Source organism: Sus scrofa, chromosome 1, assembly GCF_054392235.1.
Source record: "Sus scrofa isolate SSC_HxYL_T2T_F1_AM1 chromosome 1, Sscrofa_HxYL_maternal_Yorkshire_Landrace_v2.0, whole genome shotgun sequence".
Classification (NCBI taxonomy): domain Eukaryota; kingdom Metazoa; phylum Chordata; class Mammalia; order Artiodactyla; family Suidae; genus Sus; species Sus scrofa.
In genome coordinates this window covers 271,878,923-271,894,434 of record NC_139383.1, presented here as the reverse complement: position 1 = coordinate 271,894,434, position 15,512 = coordinate 271,878,923, and the positions used below count along the sequence as shown (strand labels likewise).

The window sequence follows — 15,512 nt, the reverse complement described above, 5'->3', positions numbered from 1 at the left end:
TTAAAGTGCCCACTAGTAGTTCCACAACTCTACTGTACATAAAAAGGCTCTCATCAAAAACTTACTCATTTGAATTCATTGACCGGAGTCCTAGTCCCAGATTAATATACAAAAGAAAGCAATAGAGATGCAATATTGCATATTCTATCTTTTGGTTTTTATAAACTGGGGACAGAATGTTCAAAAAGAAAAAAAAAACAGGTGGAACACACTTTTGGCTCTGTGATACTAAAGTTAGGTTGGATAAATTCCAAATGTAACTGTGTAGTACTTATTCATGTGAGAAATTCTTTCCCTTCAAATATACTCTCTCCTGATTTAAAAAATGCCAGCACACAGTTTCTACGTTCAGAGGGTCTCTTTCGTGTATTTAGCTTTTTACAACTTCTCTGTTGTATTCTTAAGAAAAGAAAAAAGGATTTCATTTCTCTCCTTCCCTTGGAACAAAATGCCTTTGGGAAAGATTGCTGTCTTTGGCAGCAGGCAAAGGGCTTCTTGAAAGGAAGGTTTCTGTTCCTCGGTTGAAACGGTCGCTATGGCAACCAGTCATCAAGGCTCCAGCAACTTTTCACAGACACTCTCCACTCGGGAGGCCCTTTTCCATCCTGTTGACAGAGTATTTGCATCTGTGAGCCAGAGTTCTCTGCTTCTAGTGACACTTACCCATCCAATTAAGGAGATGCTGCATGTCATATTTCAGCTCCAAGTTGCCTTATATTTTCTTCTATATTGTTAATTTCATGAAGAATAGGGTTAAATTTTAATAAGCCAGAAATGTTATAATATTTAAATTTTTATGGTAAACATGACATCTAAAACTTCTTTTGGGGAGTTCCCGTCGTGGCACAGTGATTAACGAATCCGACTAGGAACTATGAGGTTGCGGGTTGGGTCCCTGCCCTTGCTCAGTGGGTTAACGATCCGGCGTTGTCGTGAGCTGTGGTGTAGGTTGCAGACGCGGCTCGGATCTCGCGTTGCTGTGGCTCTGGCGTAGGCCGGAGACTACAGCTCCGATTGGACCCCTAGCCTGGGAACCTCCATATGCCGCGGCAGCGGCCCAAGAAATAGCAAAAAGACAAAAAATAAATAAATAAATAAAAATAAAAAATAAATAAAACTTCTTTTGGGTCTGCTGTATATCTGCTCGATAAGATGTGATTGGAGAAAAGAGATCCCTTGCCACCTCACTAACTCAAATAATACCTCCAATTTCACTCATACTCATTCCTTTGGGTGAGATCAGTTCATTTTCCCCCTTACAAGGCCATCTCCCCAGGTTCTTCCATTAATCCTGACTGCTCTCCCAAGCTCCACTCTCAAATGTATAGCTGCCTCTCCTGCATCTTAAGGTGAGGCTGGAATCTAAAACTCAGCCTTCGCAGTACCACACTCCCCTCTGGTCCCTATGCTATCAACCTGCTCCTCTTTTAAATATTCTGACTCTGCTTAATTTTAGCAGCAAGCTTCTCTACCTCTCAAAACAAAGCCTTAAAATTATAAAGATAAATTTAAAATACAAGTTCATACTTCTTCACAGTTAATTTTTCAAATAAGAAAATGAGCTCTAGAAAGGGAAAATAATTTGTGAACTCTCTCAGGAGAACTGGGATAAAACCCAAGTTTCCTGATTCCCTATTTCAGTATTTTTTCTCTCATACCAGGAAAAAAACAGCAATCCAAATCTCCCATTTTACCCTCTTTGTCTTTCTCTTGAGCTTCCCCATAAGCACAATTCCTAGATAAAGGATAGTCCTTGAAATATTTTTGAAAATAAAGTATCTATTGTGAAAATTTTAGATAATAGAGAAAAGCATGGAAGAGAGAAAATTACTTATAATTTCATCAGCCAGAGAAAGTAGCTGCTAACATTTTAGCGTATTTCCTTCCAGCTTTTCCTAAACATGCTTGTTGATTCTCTTTCCAATATACAATTAATTTTCTTCTTTGAATGTGCTTTGTTAGAAAAAGAACTAGGATGAGAATCAAAGGACTCCTACAGCTCTGAGGTGGACAGTCATGTGACCTTGAACGAGTACTTTACTCTCATCCTGTTTCCTCAACTAGCTAATTAGGAGCTTGGACTGAATGACTTTTATGATCCCTTCCAGCTCCAGAATGGTGGTCCATTGAGATTACTGGTCAAGTGAGTATAGAGTTGGGAAAAGTGACTCACAGGTATTGCAACTCTAAAATCCAGAGGTTGCAACATATATATTGTAAAGAGGCAAATAGTTAGAGACTCAAATTAGAAAATTAAAGCCTACCACCAAATAGGGCCTTTTCTTAAATACTCTTATCCATTTCTTTATTTCATTTTCCAATCTCTAATTTGTTTTAGCTACAAGCCCAGCAGGGAAGAATCATCATCTGGGTCCTCCCATGCAGTGATGGATATCTCACTGCCTACTGGAGTCAATGCAAACGCAGAAGACTTAAGAGCTGTAAGAGTTTTCTTTTATTTATTTTTTAAAATTTTTGTCTTTTGCCTTTTTTTTAGGGCCGTTCTTGTGGCCTATGGAAGATCCCAGGCAAGGTGTCAAATTGGAGCTGTAGCCCCTGGCTGCGCCGCAGCCACAGCAACACAGGATCCAAGCCACACCTGCCACCTACACCACAGCTCACGGCAACACCGGATCCTTAACCCACATCCTCATGGGTACTAGTTGGGTTTGTTAACACTGAGGCACGTTAGAGACTCCTGTTTTCTTTTAAATAATGTTATGGATGCCTGCTTTTTCTTTACTGCATTATTTTAGAAACAAAACTATTTCCTTTAATATGTCACTTTCATAGAATTATCTTCTTTTCAAAACAACAATACCTAAGTTTTTATTTTTCAAAATGAAGCGGGGGGCATATTTTGCATCATCTGAAAAATGTGAGTGCACATGATGACATGTTCAGACTTTTTCAAGAGGAGGAGCTGCTCTGCAGTGTCTTTAAATAGTGGATTATAGCCCCATGGTCTAACATTCTATCATTGGGTAAATGCATTTAAACAAAAAGATCATGAAATTAAATTTGAGATTTTCTCTGTGTTCCCTTAGCTTGTAGAAGGGGTGGATCAACTATTAACTGATTATGAAATCAAAGATGGACATGTTATTTGTCAGTTGAACTCGGTAAGTTCTACTTTTCATATTCTTTATTTACTATTACTATTCCAATTTTAAAGCCTAACAAATGAACCTATCTACAAAACAGAAACACTCACAAACATAGAGAACAGACTTGTGATTGCCAAGGGGGAGGGGAGAAGGAGAGGGATGGACTGGGAGTTTGGGGTTGGTAGATGCAAACTATTACATTTAGAGTGGATGGGTAATGAGGGCCTACTTTGTAGCACAGGGAGTTATATCCAGTCTCTTAGGATAGACCATGATGGAGGCTAATATAAGAAAAGGAATATATATATATATATATATATGGTTTTGGATCACTTTGCTGTACAGCAGAAATTGGCACAACATTGTAAATCAACTATGCTTTAATTTAAAAAATAAGTACTGTGAAATGAAAAAAAAAAAAGCCCACAAAATTTAAAGCCTGAAATATGTCTCTCCTCTCCCATAATTTTCTTAAACTTTGAATTTGTCGAACAGATTCCTTCCAATAATTTCCTCTGTGTTCGATTCCGGATAGTTGAACTTTTTCAAGTTGGGTTTCTGAGTCCTGCTACTTTCACAGTGTATGAGTACCACAGACCAGGTAATCAGCTCCACTCTAAATCTTCAGAGGACTATTTTGTATTCACTACGGAACCTGTAGAAATGCACTAGAGGCGTACAGACTTTTAATATTTCCTCTCTCAGGGTTCACTCTTCACAAACATCCCCACTTGGACAAAACAACCACTGCATGACACTGAACAAATCATTTCACCTCTCTGGTCCTCAGTTTGCTCATGTTTAGAAAAACTGGATTAGATTGCTCTCAACTTTTGAATACTTTGCCTCAAGTTTATCTTTGTTGTTCACTTTTACTATTCATTGACTCTCTCCTTTTTAGAGAAGCCCATTCACCCTACTATTTCTTTAATCTTCCCAGAATCAACTCCTACTCCATCTGTATTCTCATCACATTTTGCAGAGAGCTCTATTATAGCAGTTGCCACATTGCATTATAATTATTTGTTTGCATGTCTTTCTCCACAACCCCAGAGAGAATATTTTTATCCTTGCACCCGTAGCATCTAATAGTGTCAGGTAAACTTTGAATGAATGACTCTCCCCCCGCCATTTGATCATTCAGCCACTTCTGAGAATATTGAGTAAATGGAGAGTTCTTTGGTTCACCAGACAGAAGACTTCATTTTGGACAGTTCTACTTGTAACGAAATTCTTAAAGTGAACCAAACTTTGAGACCCATTCAATCTAGTTTTACCTCTTGAAATCGTATAGAGCATATTTAGCCCCTCTTCTCCTTGAGAGATACGAAAAAACCCATATGTGTATATATATGATGCTTTTCGTCTCCAGCCTAAACAGTTACCAATTACAATTCTTTCAGTATCAGGGAGTTCCCGTCGTGGCACAGTGGTTAACGAATCCGACTAGGAACCATGAGGTTGCGGGTTCGGTCCCTGCCCTTGCTCAGTGGGTTAACAATCCAGCGTTGCCCTGAGCTGTGGTGTAGGTTGCAGACGCGGCTCGGATCCTGCGTTGCTGTGGCTCTGGCATAGGCCAGTGGCTACAGCTCTGATTAGACCCCTAGCCTGGGAACCTCCATATGCCGCAGGAGCGGCCCAAAGAAATAGCAAAAAAAAGACAAAAAAAAAAAAATTCTTTCAGTATCGTAACATACTTTACATGTAACATAATTTATTTCCTCTCATTCACTGAAGTACCAAATATTTTCATTCTAAGAAACAAATATTGAGGAGTTCCCATATTAGCTCAGTGGAAACGAATCTGACTAGCATCCATGAGGACGCAGGTTCAATCCCTGGCCTCGCTCAGTGGGTTAAGGATCTGGCGTTGCTGTGAGCTGTAGTGTAGGTCACAGATGTAGCTCAGATCCCACATTGCTATGGCTGTGGGATAGGCCAGCAGCTACAGATCCGATTAAACCCCTAGCCTGGGAACCTCCATATGCTGTGGGTGTGGCCCTAAAAAGACAAAAAAAAAAAAAAAAAAAAAAAAAAAAAAAAGAAAGAAGAAAGAAGGAAAGAAATATTGAAAAGTAACATTTCAAGCACAGAAAGAATATTTTGAGGGTAGGGGGCTCATGTTCGAACAGGCAATTCATAATTTAACTCTCCTGGGACTTTACTATATAAAAAAGCTTTGGAATTAGGTGATCTCCAAAGCCTGATGGGAGACACCCATTGATGGGTAAATGTATATTCATCAAGCCACCTCTTCTAACTGAGCTCTCCTTGCCACAGATAAACAGTGCACCATGTTTTATAGCATGTCCCAGACCAAACTTCAGAAAGTCTGTGAAGGAGTAACGTGCAAATGTGTTGAAGGTAAACTTGATTTAATGTGTTTCGACTACCTGCTTGTTTAAAGCAGCCACTCACAATCTGGGGCTTATCTGGGGGAAGCAGTTTGACAAGCTGTCATTTCTCAGAAGTAGAAATGTACTCTCATCTGCTTGAAAGCTGATTCCTTGAGCCCTGGAAAGCTACTTCACAATGGCTCCAGAACAAGCCAATAGTGTCTACTGTACAGAGGGGAGGAGTACTGCCCAAACAGTTGTTGGATATCAGAAAGATCACATGATGTAAAATTCTAACTTTTTATCTGGTCTTTTTAGTGTAATAGGATCACAGCCTACGAGAACAGACTCGCTCTTCTTTCTTTCCCCTAGTCCTTCCCAGTTAGTGGCGTTCTCCATTCAGTCTTTTGTTGGCCAAGGAAAAGACCCAGAACTCACCAGTAATCAGCACCAGACTCCATGAGGTTCTGGGTGGGTGTGGGTTTTATTTTGTTTTTCAAAAATCCTTAAAATCTGGAGTTCCCATTGTGGCACAGCAGAAACAAATCCGACCAGGAACCATGAGGTTGCAGGTTTGATCCCTGGCCTCATTCAGTGGGTTAACAATCTGGAGTTGCCATGATCTGTGGTGTAGATCACAGACAGGGCCTCAGATCCTGTGTTGCTATGACTGTGGTGTAGGCTGGCAGCTGTAGCTCTGATTAGACCTCTAGCCTGGGAACCTCCATATGCCACAGGAGCAACCCTAAAAAAAAAGAAAGAAAAAAAAATCCTTAAAATCTACACATTTCTTAGGTACTTATTGCTCTATCTTATAGCTATAAATCAGTCAAGTCATGTCATCAGTTTGGTTCCTTCAAGGGATTTTTGATTATACTGAACATGGGAAAATGTCCTCAGTTCTTCAGTGAAGCACAGACATTTCCAAAGAGCTGAATGTAAACTACTCATTCTAAGAATGTCTCACGTTCGATATTTTGTTTTTGTTTGTTTTGTTTTGTTTTTGCTTTATCTTTTCACTTTATAGAAGAGGAGAAAATGGACAGGTCTTAGGAGTCTGGTGTTTGTAAGATTATATTGGATTATCTCAGGGATAAGGAGGAGGAACTATGTTTACTCCCAAAGGTGTCTGCTTCCTTACATTAACTTGTACCTTTTTTCGCAAAATCCAGCTGACTGTGGACAAATGCAGACAGAAGTGGATCTAACAATCTCTGTAAATACTAGAAAAGAAACAGCATGTAAACCAGAGATTGCATATGGTAAGTTCAAAAGTTCAATATATAGTTCCATTAAACATCACACCTTATGAATACAAGATCAGTTATGAAGATCTGCAACTTCACACAGGAATTATATGGATACAACATCCCATGTGTTCCCTTGAAGGAAAATGCCATAAATTTTCAGCATTAGCACACGAAGTTAAGCATCCTTCATCAAAGAAATATGATTTTCATTAAAAGCGATAAGAGTGGGAGTTCCCGTCGTGGCTCGTGGTTAGCGAATCCGACTAGGAACCATGAGGTTTCGGGTTCGATCCCTGGCCTTGCTTAGTAGGTTAAAGATCCGGCATTGCCGTGAGCTGTGGTGTAGATTGCAGACTCAGCTCGGATCCCACTTTGCTGTGGCTCTGGCGTAGGCCGGTGGCTACAGCTCCAATTAGACCCCTAGCCTGGGAACCTCCACATGTCTCGGGAGGGCCCAAGAAATGGCAAAAAGACAAAAAAAAAAAAAAAGGAAAAGGTGATGAGAGTGAAGCAGCCAAAACACTTTATTCTAATAGACTCCCTTGAATTAAAGGTGCTAAAACATATTCAAGGAGAACATTTGAGAAGCCACAAAGGAATAAGATTTCACTATTCCATTCTTCCAGTCCATTGAGAGAGGCAGAGACAAATACACTGAGACTTGAAGAAATACTATGTTGTTTTAACGTTTTGTCTAAAATTTAGAAGAACCAAATTATTTCTTCCCTTCATAATAAACCTATTTTAACTCTTTTTTTTGTCTTTTTTATTTTAACTCATAAATATAAGAAATCTATTTTAACACGGAGAGTAAATGCAATCTGGGTTTAGTTTATTAGTCTCAAGGATAAACTTAGTTGGCTTTTTTGGACTACAGATTGATGCTGGAATAACAGAATAAAAACAAAATTTAAATAGTTCCCTCTTTCTACCTGTGCCCACAGTAGGTACATTGCCCATATCCACCATAAAGACTTAAGAATTTGAAATTCAGGACATTCTTTATTTTAAGCCAGGAATTTACATAGCCTTTCATTCTGCCACAAAGATTTCATTCATTCATCTAGCTAGCTAGAATCTCGAACATGGACAAAAACTTTTAGATCATCCACTTCAACCCCATCAGAAGCAAAAATAAGAGAATTTTTTTTTCTCAGGCCACATAGAGGAAATGCATCCCCTCAGGGTGGTCATTTCAGAGCTGAGGTCAAACACACCATGGATTAACTATGGATGTCTAAATGAAGGGAAAACAGGACTGAGAATGTCCCATGGCAGATAGCTGCCAATCCAAGCAAAAATGGACAACAGAGTCCTTTCAAAAACCAAAGGTCGGAGTTCCCGTTGTGGCGCAGTGGTTAATGAATCCAACTAGGAACCATGAGGTTGCAGGTTCGGTCCCTGCACTCGCTCAGTGGGTTATCGATCCGGTGTTGCCGTGAGCTGTGGTGTAGGTTGCAGACGTGGCTCGGATCCTGCGTTGCTGTGGCTCTGGCGTAGGCTGGCGGCCACAGCTCCGATTAGACCCCTAGCCTGGGAACCTCCATATGCTGCAGAAGCGGCCCAAGAAATAGCAAAAAAAAGACAAAAAAAAAAAAAAACCCAAAGGTCAAAGCCAGTGGAATGGAGGCAAGGGAACAGTGAGGCCCGCATGGCAGGCCCGGACGTTAGCTGGAGGCCCCTCTGTGCGCATGCGGGCAGGGAAGGGGCTCTTCCAAGGCCCCCTGGGCGTGATTCCACTCATCTTAAAGGATCAGAATCTGAACTTTACATCCAAGTCTGATTTTGTTTGTTTCGTGTGCTTCTGTATTTTAACTTAATATTGCACTTATTCTATTCAGCCTATTCTATAACAGAGGCCAGGGCTAGTATTTCAAAGTGAAATATATCATTAGAGTCAAGAGCAGTAGAATCACACTGAGAGTATTTGGGAAGGTTTCTTGGAAGAAATGAGATTTACCAGGATGCCCATAAAAGCTTGCCATGCTTCATTTCTCATTTGTTTGACTCCTCCTGGCTTCAGTTGGACACAACTTTGGTGGTATTAAGAATGAGTTATTTGTGTGTGTGTGTGTTGTTTTTAACAGTTTATAAAGTTAAGATCATAGCCATGACTGAAGAAAGTGCTTTTGTTAAGTACACCGCGTCCCTACTGGATGTCTACAAAGCTGGTGAGAATTCTTTCTTTTATTCTTTCAACAAATATTTAGTATTTACTACATGGCAGGCATCATATTAGACACAGGGGATAAAACTTGAATAACACAGCCAGAGTTCCTACCTTCATTAAGTTTATATTCCATTTGAGGAGACACTTTTTAAAAAAAAAGGAAATGGACAAATGAACAATTATAAATCATAAGTATTACATCTGAAACAGACACAGAAATAACGGGAAAAATACCTTCTGTGTGATAATAGATGAGATCTTTTAGGAGATGATATTAGGAGTTAGCCATTCTCAAAGGGGAGATGAGAAGGACCCAGATGGGCAGGAGCTGGGTCATACAGGGATTTATAAGGCATGGTAAGAAATTTGGATTTTATTCTAGAAGTCCAAAGGGAAGCTAATTATTGGTTTTAGGTAGGCAAGAAATATTTTTTGATTTATGGTTTTAAAAGATCATTCTGGGAGTTCCCACCTTGGCTCAGCAGAAACGAATCTATCTAGTAACCACGAGGATGCAGGTTCAATCTCTGGCCTTGCTCACTGGGTTAAGAATCCAACATTGCAGTGAGCTGTGGTTGTAGGTTGCAGACTTGGCTCAGATCCCAAGTTGTTGTGGCTGTGGCAAAGGTTGGCACCTGCAGCTCTGACTCGACCCCTAGCCTAGGAACGTCCATATGCCATGGTCCAGGCCCTAAAAAAAAAAAAAAGATCATTCTGCCACCTCACCCCCAAAAGGAGTTCTCTTGTGGTACATTGGGTTAAGGATCCAGCATTGTCACTGCAGTGGCTTGGCCAATAAATAAATTAATTAATTAATTACAACATCATTCTGGCTTCTGTTGGAGCAAGCAAGCATTGAAACAGGGAAACGAGTTAGCAACATCTATGAAGTGGCCTAGAGGCCGTTTGAGTTTTGATAGGTAAGTGAACTTTAGTAACCAATACAACAAAATGAATTTGTAAGTAAAATAACACATAAAACAACATTTTAAAATATGTTCCCTATTATTCTCTAAGTAAACTCAGCTACACATACTATAAAACTGCTTATCAAATGATGTAAATTGTAACATCATTTATTAAATATGTTTAATTCCAAATAAGGTTTTTTTTATTTTTAGAAAGTTTCAATGTTCTTTTGCTTGACTCACTACACGAGGCCCCGTTTGAGCTTTGTTTTGACAACAAGGAACCACATCAAACTTTTCCAGTTATATCTCTACTGAATTGACAGTCATTACATGACCTATAAGCCATTCCTATTTTTACTGGAATAATCAAGTGCTTTTCAATCCAGAAATGCACATTACTTATTTTGTATCAATTTTTGCCTTGTATCAAAAGACATTCCAGACTTTTCTGAATTTCGTGCAGGACCAGATGATTCCCAAGCTGCAGTTCTTTTTTAAGTATCGTTTCTTCTTTGTTCTGTCAGTCTAGAAGTTGCATATATAGGGCATTTAAAAGGAAATATTAAGAAAACTTTTGATACTTTGTTATCTCTTCACTCTGGGTGTTAATTTTTAATATATGTAGATTTTGAATTTATATAAATATCAAAACACCACACACCACTTACACAAGAATTGCTGTTTGCTAATAAACCAAGATAAAAACTAATTTAGAACGAGGGCAACTATGTAATTCAAAGATAATGATATTATTATCCTGTGATTGGTGTTTCTCCTAAAATACAGGATGCTTAGAGTAGGTAAGGATATAAATGGAAAAAAAAAAAAAAAAGGATGATTGTTGAAATGGGTTAATTATTATCCCTTTTGAATATGCTTGAAGTTTCCCATAACAAAAGGTTTTTTAAAATAATGATAAGGCCCCACCAGCCACACTGCTTACTGTGACAGGGGCTGACTGGGCATATAGTGCTGGGAAAGTTGTTGAGGTATTGCTGCAATAGGAAGTCATGTTTTAATGGTCACCGGGAGAGCCTAAGAAAATTAGCTTGAACTAATTCGAGTACACCAAAATTTCTTTTACCTATTAAATGTACCATTTGTGCAGTTACTGTCATATCCTATTAACCAACAAGTTCAGAAGTTTTTCGGATTTAAAAATTTGGATGACTCTGCCAGAGCTTCATAACTGGTTATCAGTCCTGAATATGTAGCAATGAATTTCCCTGTCCTGGCCTCAGGAAGTTTCCAGTCTAGCAGAGGAGACAGGCATGTGGAGTGAAGCACTGTGATAGAAATTCAAGTAGAATGGGAGTAAGGGGAAGACAGATACTTATGACAAAGTGTATCAGGGAGTGTGTACTGGCCAGTGTGAGAATTGAAGATGTGTTTAAAATGGGTAGACATTCAGCAAGCCAACACAGGGAGGGAATGCATTCTAGGGCACAGGAGCCAGCTTCTTGGCTATGTCGGGGTTCTTTGGGAATCCCAAAGATATCCTCTTTAATATTTTCCAAGTCTTTCATGTCCTGCAATTTTTTTTATAAAGTTGCCCACTGCCAGCTACCAAATCCTTTTTTATATTGCTGTGTAACATACAGAGATTAATATTGTTCAACTCCAGAGAGATTCTTTTAATTCCTGATTCTACATGGAGTCACAATGAAAAGCACTTATATAGCGCTTACTGTGCTCTAAGCACTTTTCAAATATTAACCCATTTAATCTCACAACAGTTCTGCAGGGTGGGTTTTATTGTGATGTCTAGTTTTTTTGTTTTGTTTTGTTTTGTTTTTTTTGCATGAGGGGTCTGAGTCTCATTTGTCCAGGCCACACAGTCAGGAAGTAGCAGAGCTGGGGTTTAGCCTGGAGAGCCTGAGCCCAGAGTCCGACATCTTAACCACATGGACATAGCCACTCTCCAATAGCCATTAGCCTGCCGATAGATGTTTACACTGGATGATAAAGAGCCATGAGGAATTGGAATGCTCGAAAGAGTTAATAATTGTGACATCGTGCCAAGAATATGATAACCTTATTTGTGTGTCTCTCAGGAGAAGCCGTTGCTGAGAAAGGCTCTGAAATCACCTTTATTAAAAAGACAACCTGTACGAACGCTAACCTCGAAAAAGGAAAACAGTACTTAATTATGGGTAAAGAAGCCCTCCAGATAAAACATAACTTCAATTTCAAGTAAGTCACCAACATTTTGGAGTTTCTGACCTTCCCTCCAAAATGGAGTATAATTTATTCTTAAATACACTACATATTTCTTTCTTTCTTTTTTTTTTTTTTTTGTCTTTTTGCTATTTCTTGGGCCGCTCCCGCGGCATAAGGAGGTTCCCAGGCTAGGGGTCGAATCAGAGCTGTAGCCAGAGCCTACGCCAGAGCCACAGCAACGCAGGATCCGAACCGCGTCTGCAACCTACTCCACAGCTCACAGCAACGCCGGATCGTTAACCCACTGAGCAAGGGCGGGGACCGAACCCGCAACCTCATGGTTCCTAGTCGGATTCGTTAACCACTGAGCCACGACAGGAACTCCAACACTACATATTTCTTATGTGCCCTGCTCTTAACACACAAACCATTAGGAGCATAAATGAAATAATGTGAGTTTAAAACAAAGAACCCCTTAAAACTATCAGAGTAGCTGAGGACTCGTGCCTGGGACTGGCGATGAATCTGGGGGATGCGCCTCAACACCTCTGCCATACCCATTCCTTCTCGAAGTTCTCAGGCTATTCTGTTTGTAAAGAGGACAGTGTTTATATTATCCGTTTTTAAAAAATAGACATTGGGAGTTCCCATCGTGGCTCAGTGGTTAACAAATCCGACGAGGAACCATGAGGTTGCAGGTTCGGTCCCTGCCCTTGCTCAGTGGGTTAACGATCCGGCGTTGCCCTGAGCTGTGGTGTAGGTCGCAGACTCGGCTTGGATCCCCCTTTGCTGTGGCTCTGGCGTAGGCCAGCGACTACAGCTCTGATTCGACCCCTAGCCTGGGAACCTCCATATGCCATGGGAGCGGCCCTAGAAAAGGCAAAAAGACCAAAAAAAAAAAAAAACCTAAAAATAGACGTTGAAACAGATGCTGTTCCTGCCTTTAACCATGGGAGCCCCAAGCTGCTTCCTGATCCTCAGGGTTTGTGGACTTTCCTGAGGGATGGGGGTGGGGGGTGGCGGTCCAGAAGAGCTTTGCCGCAGCCTGACCTCTGGGCACCTGCTTGGGTTCAACTGAATTCAGCTCTTCTCTATTTACGGCCATCATCACAAACACTTCATTTGCATTATTTCTTGGCAGGTACATTTACCCTTTAGATTCCTCAACCTGGATTGAATATTGGCCTACAGACACTGCTTGTCCATCATGCCAAACATTTTTAGCAAATCTAGATGAGTTTACTGAAGACATCTTTTTAAACAACTGTGAAAACGCCTAACGAAGGTCAGCTGCATCCAGTTTTCACTATGGCTCTCTGTTGTTGAAGTTTCTTCCTTTTTTTTCAGCACTCACAGCTGGTCTTATTTGTAAAGCTCACCCTACTTAGAATTAGGGACACTTGCTTTCATTAGAGAATGATTTTAAGAGCAGTAACTTTCTGAAATAACATGTCCTTGGGGGACACGGAGACAGACACTCATTCCATGGTTATTGGACACCAGAAGCAATAAATTGGCACCCTCCTAAAACCTACCACTCAGGAATGTTTGCCAGGGACTGAAGAATAGCCCCAACTGAAATGTAGTATCTTACAAAAACATAGCTTTTGCTTGAAAGAAAATACCAAGGAACAGAATACTGATCATTAAAGCCTGACTTTGCTTTCAAAATGTGTGAAAAAGCATGTTATTTAATACTAGGTCAGGTTCAACCACACAAAGACAGGCAAATTGAGAAGGGTGGGGAGAGCAGCCCTGGAGACCTGAGAAGGCCTCACCTCAGAGCCCTCAGCAACCTGAGAAGGTAGGAGACTTTGCCGATGCCCCCTCCCCTCCAGTTGTCCTCTCCCCACCCCCATGGGGATCCCTCTACTCCCCTCTCCACCCTCCCGTCAGGTACTCGTTTCCCCAGGAACTTGCTTCTGCCAGAAATTATTCTCCTGGAAGGCAGGTCCTGTGCAGCAAGAGAAGAGAAACCTGGTGGGAACCAGAAGACCTTTGTTCTTGCCCTAACCGGGTCTCTGAGAGTCCATTTGGGGTTTATAAAAGAGGGTTGCTAACAGGAGACTCATTTTTAAGTGACATTTTGCAGCATTTTAGGTCTTATGGAAGAGTTCTCACATACTCCCATTTAATGTCTCCTGAATCTCTTGAGGTACAGGAATTATAATTATCCCCACTTTATGGATAAGGACTTCGAGATTCAGAAAAGTGAAGCAATTTTCCCAGTCTAGTAAGGGCAGAGTGGGAAACCCAACCCCAAGGCTCACTCACATCTAAACACGCCCGTTTCACTCACACCATCCCATTCCTTGTCAGGTTAATTTCCTAAGACCCAGGCAGGATGCAGCTGGAGTTTCTTAGATATAGTTTAACCAGCTCCACTGAAACATCACAAGGAAATGGGAACTCTGGAGGAAATGGTAGCAGTGACTGAAATGCATCACCTTTTTGAAAAACCTGCACTTTACCATCTAAGTGGAACTACACAAGGCCTTGCAGTGTGCCTCATAAGTTAAACTAAGATTTTCCACTTCCAGGAACTAAGGATTTATTTTTGTTAATGTCAAGACTCACATTGTAGGCACTCCCTTGGCAAAAACAACCAGTGTGTCCAATATGCCCAGTGACGGGAGAGGGGCCCCTCCAGAGCAGGCCCGAAGTGCCTCCTGTCACCTTCTTGCCGAAGGCAGGGTGGGCAGGACCACTGCAGCACCCCCAAAGCACCAGCATCTCGGAGCCACTAGTTGCCTTCTCCTTGAGCACTGTTTCAATTAGCTCGGCCACACGCTGCCTAATTAACCCACAATGCAGCTGAGCTTTCAAAACGTCAAAGCAGGCCTTTGTGAGTGAGCCTGGCTCCACTGAGAAGTCCTCCAGCTCCTCTTCAGCAAACTCCTGTGTACCTAAATACAGTTCCTTAGTCAGGCTTTCTTGACCCTCCACAGAGCTGGAGCCGCTCCTCAACCCTGAACATCTCTTCCAAGGCACTTGCAAGTATTTACTCAGTCATGTCTGGTTGTTCAATGTGCAGTGTCCTGGCTCCACTGTGAGCTCCATGTGTGCAAGGTCTGGGTCCTTTCTCGTTACCACTATCTCCTGTGTCTGGCACAATGCCGGGCATGTTCCAGGGACTCGACAAGTGTTTGTGGATTCCCCACTGAAGGTGAGGCATCGGAACACCCAAGTACTAGTGTGGCTCTGCCCCTGGCAGGGATTTGGGATGAACCTCTTTGTCTTCCTGATGGCCTGTGAAACAAGGGAGAGGAATACTCTAATGCCTCTTTTATCTAGAGCCCCAAGAAGAAATTTTATAATCTTATGGTGTGAAACAGAAAATAAGACTCCAGGGCATGTACATATGCAATTGTTGGGTATGTATTTCTTCCTGTAAGTGGAGGGGAGCTCCGAGACGTGAATGGGTATGTGAGCTGGAGGAACTTCCAGAGGCTTCCTGGAGAAGGATGGGCAGGATTTGGGAAAGTAGAGAGGGGCAGGAGGGTCTTTCTGGTTGAAGGAAAAAGCATGAGGCAGGTTTCCCCTGGGGGAAGCAAGATGATTTAGGTGGTACAAATGAA

At 41.2% G+C, this 15,512-nt stretch overlaps 1 protein-coding gene across 22 annotated transcripts in view; it reads left to right on the top strand.

Moving 5' to 3' along the window:
* Positions 1-13,605, top strand: part of C5 (complement C5) — a 137,560-nt gene extending 123,955 nt beyond the window's left edge. For 21 of the 22 annotated variants that reach the window (XM_085011285.1, XM_085011204.1, XM_085011216.1 and 18 more), the window contains 8 exons: positions 2,339-2,441; positions 3,048-3,122; positions 3,603-3,708; positions 5,388-5,471; positions 6,616-6,705; positions 8,781-8,864; positions 11,829-11,967; positions 13,076-13,605. In XM_085011285.1, coding sequence (XP_084867411.1) covers positions 2,339-2,441; positions 3,048-3,122; positions 3,603-3,708; positions 5,388-5,471; positions 6,616-6,705; positions 8,781-8,864; positions 11,829-11,967; positions 13,076-13,214 — 820 coding nt within the window. In that variant the 3' untranslated portion in view covers positions 13,215-13,605. 22 annotated transcript variants of the gene reach the window in all.
* The last annotated feature ends 1,907 nt before the right edge of the window (positions 13,606-15,512 follow it).